The 14881-nt window shown below is 41.1% G+C and overlaps 1 protein-coding gene across 2 annotated transcripts in view; it reads left to right on the top strand.

Moving 5' to 3' along the window:
* The window catches only part of LOC144666888 (uncharacterized protein C8orf34-like), a 28408-nt gene extending 14416 nt beyond the window's left edge, over nt 1–13992 (top strand). The window contains exons 7-17 of one of the 2 annotated variants that reach the window (XM_078528318.1): nt 5869–6023; nt 8485–8552; nt 9108–9172; nt 9615–9652; nt 10095–10121; nt 10959–10999; nt 11110–11158; nt 11604–11682; nt 12189–12321; nt 12415–12523; nt 12872–13992. In XM_078528318.1, the coding sequence (XP_078384444.1) occupies nt 5869–6023; nt 8485–8552; nt 9108–9172; nt 9615–9652; nt 10095–10121; nt 10959–10999; nt 11110–11158; nt 11604–11682; nt 12189–12321; nt 12415–12523; nt 12872–12936 (829 nt within the window). In that variant the 3' untranslated portion in view covers nt 12937–13992. Of the gene's footprint in view, nt 1–5868; nt 6024–8484; nt 8553–9107; nt 9173–9614; nt 9653–10094; nt 10122–10958; nt 11000–11109; nt 11159–11603; nt 11683–12188; nt 12322–12414 lie in introns of both variants that reach the window. The other variant, XM_078528317.1, reaches the window with a different exon arrangement.
* Nucleotides 13993–14881: the final 889 nt, after the last annotated feature.

Raw genomic sequence — 14881 nt, 5'->3', positions numbered from 1 at the left:
TGCATGCGGAGTAAGGTAGAAAACAGAGTTTGTGAGTGGGAGACTAATCTATCCTACGCTAATGCAAAGCCTGGAGATGTCGTTCATTAAGTTCGATATCGATGTCTTCATCATCATCAAGGTCAACTATGTTGGTATCGTTGGCATCTTCAATGTCCAAGTCAAGCAAGAAACTAAAAAAATTGCGTGATTTTACCCTATGGAGGGTTGCCTTGGTTTTCTAGGGATTCTTGGAGGCGTCTATTAGACATGGGGCGTTTATTAGAGAGGGGCGTCTAATACAAACCTAACACCTACATGTAAGAGGCGGCATTTATCAGACAGGAGGCGTTTATTTGAGAGTGGGCGTTAATTAGATCAACTCAAACCAGACGTTGTTTCCCTTTTATTTGCTCCTCTCAGTCAAACACTGCAATTGTACTCCTTGATTTCCCAAACTTCTGTTTTCTGAAACTAGTTTTCCTTCTCCCTTGGCGGTTCAGGAAATCAGTGTTCTGCTGTGTTTAAATGTCCTTAGATTGTATACAGATTGTTGGACTTTTATATTAAGCTTTCTTTATAATCAGATGCACGGAATTACTCTCTACACGAAAAAAAAAAAGGAATTGTGCAACTGAAGAAAGTCTGTAAATATGGGTGTTTGTTACATCATAACTTTTTATATAATGTTGTGTTATAACCTAGGGGACTGGGGAGGAGCACATGGTCTAGCTATCCAACATGGCGTAGTCGACATCGAGTTGTGCGGCCATTTTTCAATCTGCTCGCCGATCGCTATCGATCATAGACGTTAGAAGCTTCATTTCTTCGCTCTAGGGGCGACGTTTGTCTCAACTATAAAGGAAATGCCACCCAAGCCAATTCCAAAACCCTCCGAGGGGGCCAGTGCGAGTCCAACAACAACATCTGGACCAAACCTTCAATTTATTTCTTCTGAAATTGCACGAGTGCCGAAGCTTGATATTGCAACCTCTACTCCAGACGGATTCCAAATTTGGAAGCAGCGATGGAACTCTGCAGTGACAATTACAGCTTTCTCCGATCTTCCTAGAGAAACCCAACAAGCTCTATTTACAAACGTCCTGAGCGATGACACCGTTAAAAGAATGAACATCTTAGGGCTACAAGATGTCAATGCTATCATTGAGTCTTTCCAAACCCAGGTATGTGGAAGTACAAGTATCTTTGTTCATGAATACGAGTTTCACAACAGGTCCCAAGGGACAAATGAGTCTTTTGAAGAGTTTTACATTGATTTACAGTCCCTGTTGAATAAATGCCAGTATGAAGATTGTTGCAAGACTGAAACTAGAATGTCATGTAAAGAGCGTGTTCTTCTTGCAAGATTAGTGGCTGGCATAAGGTCCAATGAGGTTCGTAAGAGTCTTCTGTGTATTAAAGATCTAACCCTCGAGAAAGCTGTTCAACATGTTCAAGTTGATGAAGCCACTTCATTTCAAGCAAACCAATTTTCTTCTCAAATAAACAAAACTGGTGCTTCTGCCTACAGAAAAGGCAAATCAAGCAATAACTCTGACAACAGCAATGCACCTCCTTCTGACATGTCAGAAGACAGCCCTAGGAAATGCAAATTCTGTATGAGGTTCCATGTATTCCGAAAGGAATTATGCCCTGCAAAAGATTCTATTTGCAAAGCCTGCAACACCAAAGGCCACTGGGCCAAATCCCTCATGTGTCCCAATAATTCTAAGACTGGTCCAAAGCGACCCAGCGAGGATAGGAAATCAGATGCTCATGCAGCACAGCCTGGCTCCTCTGGAAATCCTTCTCTTCAATTGATTTCAGCTGATGAAAAGTCTCAAATAAGCCACACTGCATCTGTTAAAACTATCAACCTTTCTGCTATTCCTAGTGTTGGAACTCACTGCTATGCTGACTTTGTTATTGGCAATCACAACTGGATTCAGCAGTGCATGGTTGATCCTGGTGCCAATATAAACTGTGTTGGTTATGACTGGATCACTCGTTTTGAAACTCCTGAATGGAACTATAACCTAGAGTGTGGTTCCGTTAAAGCTGCTGGTGGTCACAACCTTAAAGTTGAAGCACGCGTACTTCTGAAGATTTCCTGGCCCCCAGAAGACCCAGTTCTCTCAGCTAGCCAATGGTTCCACATTATCCACGGTGAGGATGGAGTTGTCCTTGGCACTCCTGCTTGTCGAGCTCTTGGTGTCATAGATGACCAGTGGCCATTGTCTACTTTGGAAGAAAAAGTCAACCCCTCTTCTTCAACTGTAAAAACACTGCAGGCAGACCCTGCCCAGTCTTTACCTGGCAGCACATTACAGGACCAACTACACTCTGACGCCAACAATTTTGAGTCTCTACCTCCGCCTCCAGATGATGACCTGTTGTCTCACTTGAACTGGATGCACCATGCAGCAGATGACGTACAAGTAAATGTGATTGGAACCTCTTCAGAGCCAACCATCGCCGAGAGTTCAGAAGACTCTGATTTTTCATCCCTCTTACACGATTATGAAGACATCTTTGATGAGACTTTTCTTCCTGCCATGTCAGGTGAACCATTTAAGATCAATCTCAAGCCCAATGCTACACCCTATGCTCAGTTAAAGGCAAGAAAAGTTCCAATCCCTTACTTGGAGCAACTGAAGAAACAACTTCAGGAGATGGAGCAACTTGGAGTAATCTCACCATGCGAAGAACCCAGCCCATGGTGTCACCCAATCGTAATAGCCCCGAAGAAGGGCACTGATGAACTCAGAATTTGCATTGATTTCACTCGCTTGAATAAATTTATTCAGCGTGAATATCATCTCAGTAACTCTCCTTTTGAAGCTGTAACCAGCATTCCTCAAGAGGAGCTTGCATACTTCTGCAAGTTTGATGCTCGCCATGGTTACTGGCAAGTTCCACTTCATGCTGAATCACGTCCTCTCACCTGCTTTATTACACCATTTGGTCGATTTGTGTGTAATCGAGCTGCATTTGGAATTAACAGCATCTCTGAATGGTACAACCGCCGCATGGACAAGGTCGTTGCTGGCCTGGAAGGAGTTCGCAAAATCGTTGATGACATTCTGATCTATGCACCAAGTCTGTCTATTCTGAAGATGCGCACCTGTGCCTTCCTTGATCACTGTCGTCAGCATGGTGTCACGCTCAAACAAACAAAGTCGCAGCTTGCCGTTACAGAAGTCGAGTTTGGTGGATTTCGTCTGACGAAAACTGGCATCCAGACCAGTCCTGACCTACTAAAATCTATCAGGGATTTTCCTCGCCCACAAAACCTCACCGATCTCCGCTCATGGTTTGGGTTAGTAAACCAGCTTGGCAATTTCTCCAAGGAACTCACTGCAATTATGGCACCCTTCCGCCCTCTTCTTGCAAAGGATACAGTGTTCCAATGGTTGCCTGAACATGAACATGCCTTCCTGGAAGCGAAATCTCACCTGAGTTCCACTCCTGTGCTAACATACTTCGCTGTTAACCAACCAACTATTCTTGCTACTGATGCATCTCGTCTCAAGGGACTGGGTTTCGTCCTCCTACAATTGGTAGATGATGTCTGGAAACCAATACAAGCAGGTTCACGCTTCTTGACTCCTGCAGAAAGCCGCTATGCTATGATAGAACTTGAGGCTCTTGCTGCCTGCTGGGCAATGAAGAAATGCAACATGTTTGTTCAGGGTTTACCACACTTCACCCTTCTTACTGACCATCAGCCTCTCATCCCAATACTGAATTCTAAGGGAATTGCAGATGTCGAGAATCCCAGACTCCAGCGACTTATGATGAAGATGCTGCCATATTCGTTCACTGCAGAATGGGTGAAAGGCAAGGATCATTTGGCTTCAGACGCTCTTTCTCGTTTCCCAGTGGATGAGCCATCACTCGATGATGAGCTATGTAACATTCATGCTGAAGCAGCTGTAAAGATCCAATTTGCTGATAAGTCAACTGAAGACCTACAACTTCATGAAGTTTTTCAAGCTCAGCAGACAGACCCTCAGATTTCTCAAGTTACAGAGTACATCAATTGTGGATGGCCTAAATCACTAGAAGAAGTAGCAACAGTTGCAAAACCTTTCTGGCCTATCCGTCACAACCTTTACCTCGTTGCACCAACCACTGGCAGATCTATTCTTGTAATGAATGGACGAACTGTTATTCCATCCTCTCTACAAAAGAAGATGCTTTTGGTTCTGCATGAAGGGCATCAAGGTGTTGATAAAACTCGCCGCCGTGCCCGTGCTTCCATCTATTGGCCTGGCATAGATCGCGAAATCGAAGACATGGTGAAACGATGCCACCAGTGTCTGACACATCTTCCAGTAAATTCTAAAGAACCACTGGAGCAGCCACCAATACCAACAAGACCTTGGGAGAAGCTAGGTGTTGACCTATTTAGCCTCGATGGAAATGAGTACCTCATTACCACCGACTATTTCTCCTTTTTCACTGAAGTGCATGATCTAAAGAAGAACAGTAAGGCGCCGTTAGTGATCAAGGAACTGAAGAAGACTTTTTCGCGCTTTGGAACACCTGTGGAAGTAGTCTCTGACGGTGGCTCTCAGTTCACGTGTAAGGCCTTTGAAGATTTCTCACAAGAGTGGGGTTTCCAACACACTGTGTCATCACCTACACATGCGCAGTCAAATGGCAAAGCTGAGGCAGCCGTAAAAAATGTCAAAAAGCTACTCAAGAAGTGTGGATCAATGAATCATGATGAATTTTGGAAAGGTATGTTAGCAATCCGCAACACTCCACTTGCCTGTGGGAAGAGTCCAGCTGAGTTGTTATTTGGCAGAGCACTGCATGACTTTCTTCCTCGAGTCCCAAACCCTAAGGAAGAATTTCTAACTCCCACCACAAGGAAGAAAATCCTACATGCCAAGAGTAAGGAGAAACTCTACTATGATAAACATACCAAAGTACTACCTCCTCTAGAACTAGGATCCCGTGTCGCAATTCGCTCTCGCAATGACACTGACTGGTCCCTTCTTGGGACTGTTATTGAAATTAGACCAAACCGTACCTTTGCTGTCGAAACTGACCGTGGTTCGGTGCTCATCCGCAACAGAAAGTACCTGAAGCTCACAATCTGACAATGTGCCTTTTCTACATGTTTGCGTTCCTTTTTTATTATCTCCTAAAGAGGGAGGGAGATGTTGTACGTTCTCTGATCTCCTCCTGTCGGGGGAGGGAGATGTTGTGTTATAACCTAGGGGACTGGGGAGGAGCACATGGTCTAGCTATCCAACATATAATCATAACGTGAATTTCATAGAAACGATGCTTTACATTAAGCAGGGTTGTCAAAATAAGCCGGCAATCGGCGCATTTCACTGGCTATTCCGAATACTGCGCCGGCTACTTGGAATATTTATTTAGTAGGTCAGTTCTGAGTGTGTGTTATCAAGTTCTGTGTGTTTCATAGCCCCCTACTTTTTGGATGGAACCTGCTACTCAAAACCCCACTGACAACCCTGATTAAGCCTGTGGAGGTTCTTTATCTATGATCGGTGCTGATTTCAATTTTCAAATCTATACAGTTTGAGTTTCTGGTCATGTGGCTTAGCAAATATGGCTATGATTTCAAACTCTTGATGGACTCTTTAATGGAACAAACCTGTAAAAAAAGCTTATTGTAAAGTCTGGTTTCTAAACTATGATCATGGTTTGAAACCTTCCTTAGCAACAAATTGGTAGTTTAGAAGGACCCCCTTAAATAGCCTGTTTAATTTTAACCCTGACTTAAGGAATTCTACCAAAATGATAGCCTGCGTCACACACAGTCTAAACCGCCGAAACTTTCGACTACAACACAGGCTACCAAAATGACTGAACAGATCTTGTGTGTGATTCTTTTGTTGTTTTCTTAAGGTCCAATAGGTCAAGAAAACAGAAGGCTCGACATGCAGCTGAGGAACATCGTCGTCAGCTGCAAGCTCTTCTAATGAATAAAAGTCACAGTAGAAGAGATGTTAATGGCATAGGTGATAGTGAAGATCTTCATGATGACGGCACAGAACTATTAGGTAATTTACAAATGAATAAGGGTTGGTGCAGTGGTGACAGCGCTCGCCTTCCACCAATGTGGCCTGGGTTCAATTCTGGCCCGGTACCATATGCGGGTTGAGTTTATTGTTCGTTCTCATCTTGCTCCGAGGGTTTTTCTCTAGGTTCTCCGGTTTTCCTCCCTCCTGAAAAACGAACATTTCCAAATTCAAGTTCGATCTGGATAGAGGACCCACATGAAAACCAGCTAGCGCTGATGTGGCATCCTCTCAATAGTTGCAAAGCACCCTAAAATTGTTTCTAAAATTGTTTCAATAAACAATGGGTACTGGAGAAGAGAAATCTGGTTTCCAAGGTATGCACCCATCAATACCATTGCTACAGAAACTGACGCAAGTGCAGACCTTACACTTTTTTGTGTCTTGTATCTTCATTTTGAAATTGCTTTTAAAGGGACTGTGTCACGGCTGAGTTTTATCTATGGATCTACAGGGTTCGCACAGTCTTGAAAAATCCTTGAATTTTAGGGAGAGTCCTTGAAAAGTCCTTGAATTCCATTTTTCCTTGAAAAGTCCTTGAATTTGTGTGTTAGTCCTTGAAAAGTCCTTGAATTTTCTTCAAATTTGAATGTAGTGGGGTCGAAAGATAATTGCTTTACACAGACTTTGGTCTTTTCCTGTGTAAAGCAGCTTCAAACACTGAAAAAGCCGGGTGTAAAAGCAGCTGATAAAGGGAAATTGAGAAGCGAAGTAATCCAACTGTGCTAGTGGGTTCAAATGTCAGTTAAACAAATTCACCAGTGGTCTTGTATAGAACTCTTAATTGTCCTCCGCATGCACTTTAGGCATTTATAAACCTTTAAAACCTGTTAGCTTTGACTTGGAATTTGCATTTATGTACCATCTGTTAAATTGCATTCCTGGTAGGTGGTCCTCGAAAATTCAGTTTGGTCCTTCAAAAGTCCTTGAAAAATGGTTGCAATTTTTTGTATGAACCCTGATCTACATGTAAATGACAAAACCATAGCTTCATTGCAACCAAAAGTGTCTCCTGGGCCTTACAATTAAGTTACAAGCAAACCAACTAACTTCAGCCCAACAATATTTCAAAACCCATTTTGCAATCTGTTTCAATCTTCGTCACTTTAAGTCATCCGTACTTTCTTTTGTATTTGCTGTCTTCTTGAAATGTCCCTTTGTTGTTTTACACCGCTTCTTATTAAAGCGTGAACACTTAAAATATGTCTGGAATGTTCTTTGTCTTTTAACCAATCACATGCGAGAACTTCAGACCGCAGAAACCACATGGGTTTCCATCGGTCACGGAACAATATTTGGTTCTCGTTTCGTCCCAATTTACAAGTAAACACACTAATTGTAATTCCTTCCTTTTTGAGAACATTCACTGCTCCACTGAAGAATAGGTTTGAGTGATTTTTTTTATAGAAAAAATTAAAAAACCGATGCGCCCGACGCTACGATTTGCCCCAGTTGCCGCCAATTTTCAAAAATTGTAACGAATTCGTATCTGCAGTTACCGTTCGCCTGATGGCATGTTACAATTTGTACTGAGGTAAGCTTGCATTTTCCGGTTTTTATCTCACCCCAACTATTGTAGCAGACCTAAACACTGATAGAAGGAAGGTTTGTTTCTTCGATAACAGCGAAACGATAGCGGGAAGGAAAAGCGAAAATCAAACGATTGAGCGATTGAGGTGTTTACTTTGCACCAATCACGCCAACATTTTGAATAATTTTCGTCTGGAGCCTTTGCAGTTTGCAGTCTTACGATCACGGAACCTCTAATTGCCTAAGGGTTGAAATCGTTTGCCGAAATAAATCGAATCCCTTGTTCTACCGAAAAGATTTACAATCAGTAACGAAAACTCCACAATTTTGTATTTTATATTCGGTTTATCGTGTTTACATCTTATGTCTAGACATGTCTACAACATACTGCATGCACTGAACCATGTCGTATATCGTCGCTAGAGAAACCGTCCTTTTTTTCTTTCAAAAATCCCTGAAACCATGTTCTGGATGTGGCCCTCGATACGAAAGAATAGCAGTTCTTTAAATTCTTAAAAAAGACAGAGCGTGTATCCTGAAACAAAATAAGAACTAAAGTTGCTCCGTGACCGATGGAAACCCATTTACTGTTTGTGGTTTCTGCGGTCTGAAGTTCTCGCATGTGATTGGCTAAACACAAACATTCCAGACATATTTTTTAGTGTTCACGCTTTTATAAGAAGGAGTGTAAAAGGTTATTTTTATATTTCACCGAATTGAATGGTCATTTCCCATGCCTAACTTTGGCTTTAATCCGTGACACTTAAATAATCCAGGAATTCACCTAGTACATGTAAACAAGTTAAAACAATTTGTTCATGTTCCAGTCTGATTTAAGTTTTGATGAGTCTGCCATGTTTGCTTTATTCAAAGTTTATCTGTAGTTGATGTTTGTGTAATTTGATTTCTCCAGAAAATGTTGACGAGCTGGAGTCTGAAGGAGTGTCAAACTTGAACAGTAGTGGAGCAAGACTTTCCAAGGTGACTTGTCTTTTTTTTACTGCGGCTATAAATGAAACAAAATGGAAGTGGAAAACCAAACTCTGATAGCTACATGTACACTGTAATCCTCTCTTTTCTTAGGAGTGTTCAACGTCTGATTTCTTTTCATGTTCCCAGCCCTGGCCTCTCTTTCCTCATAATTTTTATTTTCATCCATCATTGAACTCAGGCGAAGAGTCGCTAGAGAACTGGACACCAACACAAAACTGGGTGGACAGGGAACAAGAAACCTACCCCCTAGTGCTTCGCGCTGGAACTCGCTTCGCTCACTGTTTCTGTTGCATTCTTTTCAATTGAAAAGAAGAGAGACTGTGAACCATCTAGTGACGAAAATTAAATAATATGTAGAAATAAGTAAGAACAATTTACATTATTTTTCAACGTAATTGCGCTGATTTGAAGACAATGCTTTGGTTAGCCTGCAAACACAAATGGATTTATAGCTACTGTTTCATGTCCACTGGGAAGTATTTTTAGTACTTATTGTCACTCTGGTTTTCGTTATTGATATGTCTTTGTTTTATTTACCTGCAGTCCATAAAACAGGGAACAGCAACTTCAGAGTCAATACGAGTTAGCATATGTGCAAGATGTGCAAAGTAAGTAATGCAGGACATCCAAGTTTAAAAGTACTTTTAATGGTATGCATGCGTGTGTTCTTGCTTACGCTTGTGTGTAGTATTGGAGGAATTGGGAGTGGGAATGGGGGGGATTGGCTTTCAACCGTTTTTTTTTTTTTTGTGTAGACTTCCGCCATAAAAGTCCAATTTTAATTATGAGAACGGATGTTTTCAGCATTGCTGTTCGTGGCAGTATGCAGGACCCGTGTTACATAGGAATCTAGTAAATTGGCCCAGCTCAGCACAAGCCTACCTGTATTTCAGTGGTTAGAGCATTCAAATGGTGTGAGCCTGAGGACTTCCCCTCATGTTGTCTAAATGTCAGTCACCAACAACAGTTCTTTTCAGAACTACTCTCTCCCGGACGATCACACTATACGCACCAGAAATTACATATCTTTCGTTTCTTTTGTTTTTGCAGAATTATCACTGGCCAACCAAGTGACCGAAAGTCAGAAGGTATGTACATTTATGTGCATAAGTAATGTTATTGTAACTCTCTCTCTTCTCCGATCCCTGAGGCCTAAAACAATTTTGATACAAATGACATACACTACATATAAGCCCACCTTCGGGAACGGTGCAATCAGCGCTGTTTTATCAAGACTCGAAAATAGACTATGAGTAATTCTTACTTTCTCTCGAAGATCTTCCAGGGAGAAACAAACATTGTAAAAACAGGTCCATGCAAAAATTGGTGGCCGGAAACGTGGGAAAGTAAATTCGTGCTTGCCTCGCTCTCCAATTTTGGCGTTCAGTTTCCATTTTCCCACTAGTTGCGTGTTTTACCTTTTCACTCGAGGGTGTTTGAGGAAGTTACGCTACCTTTACTATCGGTTGGTAGTATCGTTACCCTTAGGACACCCTTATAAAAACTAATAACTCGTTTCTTGTGTTTCAGCTGGTAGTGTTTATTCAGCAAGCGAAGGTAAGGATGATAACACGTACGCTGTAACTCGGCATTTGCTTAAAACGGCACTTACAAAGAATATGCCCAAAATGTATGGAATATTAAAGAAATTAACGAGTTTAAAAGCAAATATTATTTATTTGGAGAACGTTCTGCAGTTAAAGGGGCAGTAAAACGAGAATTGTTATAAGTTCTGGCGTAAAATATGATAGAATTATGAGGGTGCACTCAGTGATCATCAAAATAACCTTTAAACAACAAAGAAAGGCATAAATTTATTCTCCAAGATGTGAATTAATCTAACCATGGTTTATAAGTGTTTTTCTTCCAAGTAACACTGTCAAACTTGAAAACGTCGGCCTGACGTTTTCAAAATTTTAGTCCACTACTGCCCTATCTGTGCGTAGGCAAACCACCTTTTGACATTTTTCATGACTAGTACAGTACGTTATAGCAAGGCCAGGCCACTATTAGTGGATTTCAAGTTAATACCAACACCTTCATTGTATTTCTAAGTTATAGTGACACTGTCCCTTTAATCTCTCGTTGCAACAAGTTGTTTGCAATTTTCCCAAGAAAACCAAAACCAAACATGGAAGGCGATCTTCGCCTTTGTGAAGTTTTTCTATATTTTATAAATCTATTTCAGTCCTCGCCATCATCACTCATCCTAATCAGTCCCTGTCCTTAGTCGAGTTCTGTTCCACATTTATCAAAACATTATCGTTGAGTGTTCTATGATATTGATACGTTTTTGAGCCTACAGAAATAACGCTAAATTATTGCTGTCAGTGAGTCTTAAATGAGGCATATTCATGCTGATAAACTGTTGTCTTTACTCTGCTTTTATTACAGTTGACGACAACTTTGACAGTGTTTCGCAAGTAGGAAGTACGGTAGGGTTTTTTTGTACTAACTTATTATTTCCATCCAACTAACTTCTTTACTTTTTATTCTAATGCTTTTTGTAATGGAAGTCTTAAAAGTTATTGCTTGTTCTCCTCAGACGGGACTTAGCAGACCTCCCGTGTGGCCATCAGGATTCGACTCGGAAAGTAAGTATACTTTTTAGTTAATCATTCTGGAGCTAATAGTTATAACAGCTTTCAGTCGCGCATCGCAAAAAGAAAGCCAAAACAATCACAATGGTGAATCATAAGAAACGTTAGCACAGTGAACACAGTGAACCAATGAGAAGTCTAAGCCGATACAGTTCACCGGCACAAAGCGCGGGAAACTGCACGTGACCAATTCGTGATTGCTTTTGGTTTTGCATCTGATTGGTCGATTAGATGGTGCAAGGTTTTTTTTTAGCCAATCGTAGAACGTAGTAAAGCAACCACAACAAGCCATTTTTCCAACGTTCAGCTGGGAACTGCTCTTCTCTACGCAAAACCAACTTGATGATTAACTAGACAATTTTTTTTTTGTCTGGATGTCGCTAAAAAGCAAGGTAAGTAACTAGAAAATAATATGCATTGTATTTTCACTTGTTTGTAGGTGATTCCAGCCCGCGGAAAGGACAGCACATGTGGCAGAGTCCAAGTAGATCGCCAGTGAAGGGAAAACACATGTTTAGGTTAGAGCTGAGGGAGTGAAAAAGTTAATCCTTTTTTTCTCGTAGATTAAGTGATGAAATCCTGACTGTGTACAATTCAAATGAAAGCTTTAGAGTTGTACTTTTATGCGGTACTGTTTGTTATGCTGTTCAAGGAAATTCTAACTTTTAAGTTTGTGGATAAAACCCTAGTGTATGAAAGCTATTGAGCAGTTCTTTTATGAAGTAGTTTCTTATGATGTACAAGGTGGTTCTAACGTTTTAATCTGTGATTAAAACCCAAATGTGTGACCATTTAAAGGAAAGCTACTGAGCAGTACTTTTATGTGGTGCTGTTTATTATGCTGTACAAGGTGGTTCTAACTTTTAAGTCTGAATGAAACTCTAGTGTGTGACCATTTAAATGAAATTTATTGCGCTGTAATTTAATAGTGCATTTTATTGTACTCGTTATCCCTTTACAAATGTAAGCGCAATGTGTTTCTCTTCTTTTTAATCTGTACCTTCAATTCTTGGTTTTCTTTTAGGGGTGGCTCATTTACCTCTGACCATCCAGACAGTTCCAGGCCCCCAACGGCCTCGTCAAGCCGTAGTGACCTGGTATACTCGGGAAGGCAGCAGAAGTCTTGGAATTACGGCGGATATTCATCCGACAATGACGTAATGAAGTTTTTTTGATACTTTCTGGTGATTTTGCTGCTACCACATTAACAAATTAAGACTGACATTGAATTTCTTCTCGCTACAATTTAGACAGACGTTAATTATGACCGAGCGGGGTCCCCTGAGTTAGGAGGGAGTCGGCCGTGGAACCGTGCACCAGTGGAGAGCGGCAGCGAGGCCGACTGGGACACAAGAAGAGGTAACACCCTGTTAACTAGCTTTGAAAAAACAGTAATCGCTGCTAAACTTTTTCAAGGGTTGAAATTTTCTATTTTTGTGAAAGCGAAAGGCGTTAAGGGTATTCTTGTTGATAACATGAATTGAAGAATGTCGATTTTCCCCACGCTTTGCAGTGGTTTTCCCCCGCAGCCATAACTCGGTTGGTCACACAACGCTCCTCGTTAGGCAACGTTTCTTGCCACGCAACGTTACTCTCCAAAAAGCGCTGCGTGACACTCAAATAATCGCTGCGGGCAAAACCAGAAAAACGGTCGCACACGAAAAGAGCGTTTATCTTCCAAATTAAATATTTGTTTTTTTCTTGCAGTGCGACGGACTCCTGAACGAGGATATCCTCGTTTTAACAGCGGCGACGAATCTGACTCAACTTAGCGACACAAGATGATGATTGGATTGTGAATCCTTATTAAAAGAGAGGGTTATGCTCTGTGCTTGTGCGTTCCAGAATTGATGATCAGGCCAACACGAAATTACAGATACCGTATTTACTCGAATAAGCGCCGCCCCCGAATAAGCGCCGCATTTCGGACAAAAAAGTTAATAAGCGCCGCCCCTGAATAAGCGCCGCAGTCCTGATGCGGCGCTTATTTTATGAACTTCGTTAAACTAAAAATTGTCAGTACAAAGCAACTCTAAAACAAGCTTGAACACTTCTTGTCATCAAGAGCGAAGTTTTGCAGTGTAAAGTGATTTTTTACCGCTTGCCCATTAGTTTTTCAATTCAACATTCTTACAATACATAGTTCTGTAAATGTTTTGAACGCCGCAAACTTTGCCAGGGCAGCTAGCGCCACTTCTGTTGACTTACACTGACAATCAAAAGACGCTCTTTACAATTACTGTAAAGGATAAGATTTTTTTGCCGTCCAAATTTTAAATAAGCGCCGCCCTCGAATAAGCGCCGCACTTGAGGCGCGAAAAATTTAATAAGCGCCGCGGCGCTTATTCGAGTAAATACGGTAGACCATTCAACACACCACTCTGGGCAGAATAAAGTGTCTGTTAAGGAGTGGTGTTTTAGTGTAGTATGGAGGTGTCGAGCGATCTGTAACTCTGTGATGACACATGCGCAGGACAATAACCCTTCCCCTTTAATTTCATCTACCTAATAAGCGAAAATGTTTTTATAATCAATTGTGCACTGAACTTCACCTAGGGAATTAAATGTATCAATTAACTTGCATATATAGTTACAAAAGTGTATATTTATTGTCTTTGTAGACTTTAAAATTGAAGTTTTCACCATTGTGCGGTAATTAACAAGAACACGAGGGCATCAAATAGGAGGAAAGCATACCTGTTTTTTTTTTTAGCAACGGGTATTTTAAGGACGATTTTTCTCGTCAAATTTGACGCGCTTTTCCACCAAAAGAAAGCAGTAGATTTCTATTTCAGGGGTATGTGATATAGCTCTAAGATGAAAGTCTTTTCTTAGGGACTGGTCAATAAGTACAGGGGGGGGGGGGGTGGGCCGGAGCAGAAAGGGGGTGGGTCATCAGTTTTTGAGCCCTCGAAAAGGGGTGGGTTACATAATTTTAAACTACACGTAGGGGGTGGGTCATCTTGTTTATTCACTAACTTTAAACTGTTATAGTTCCAAGAAAAGTTGTATTCATCAGTATATAAAATTGATAAATTTCTCCATGTGAACAGATTTAAATGAATTTCTAGCGATTTCAAAAGGCCCAAATATAAAAAATTTCCCAGGGGGAGCATGCCCCCTGACCCCCCTAGATGGCTTGTGATCATAACATCGGTTTTGCCTGTCTCTCTTCGACCTGCATAGATTCTGTCTGGGCTTTAGGCCTTTTAATACCAGTAAACTCTTTACTGAAACACTTTGCAAATATGAATGATGGACAGTGGTTGTAGTTTCTGTTATTAATTTCTGTATAAAAATATGAACTCTTCAAAAATTGATTATGAATTAATATTACATACTGATTACACACAAATATGTGGAAAACTTAAAAAAGACTATTAAAAGAAGTGATAAATTCGTCCTTCTTTGGTGTGTTAAGAAATGGAAAAAGACGTACATGGAACAGCAGTGCCCATCAGGGAAAATGTCTATGTAGGGAATTTCACTTTCAAAGCTGAAGTCAAATCAAAAACCTTCAACCCCTAACAGATGATAAAGAAATGATTGGTCCCTTGATTTTTTTAGCAAAGGGGGTGGGTCATGTAATTTTCCACCCCCTATCAGGGGTGGGTCAGTCAGTTTTGAGCCAGAAGGACGGGGTGGGTCACTAATTTTCGAGCCACCACTTTTCCAATTGCTCCGGCCCACCCTCCCTGGTACTTATTGACCAGTCCC

The sequence above is a fragment of the Oculina patagonica genome, chromosome 9 (assembly GCF_052425735.1).
Source record: "Oculina patagonica isolate OP01 chromosome 9, crgOcupat, whole genome shotgun sequence".
NCBI classification, from domain to species: Eukaryota; Metazoa; Cnidaria; class Anthozoa; order Scleractinia; family Oculinidae; genus Oculina; species Oculina patagonica.
The sequence above is the reverse complement of the archived record's forward strand: the minus strand, read 5'-3'. Positions and strand labels throughout refer to the sequence as shown.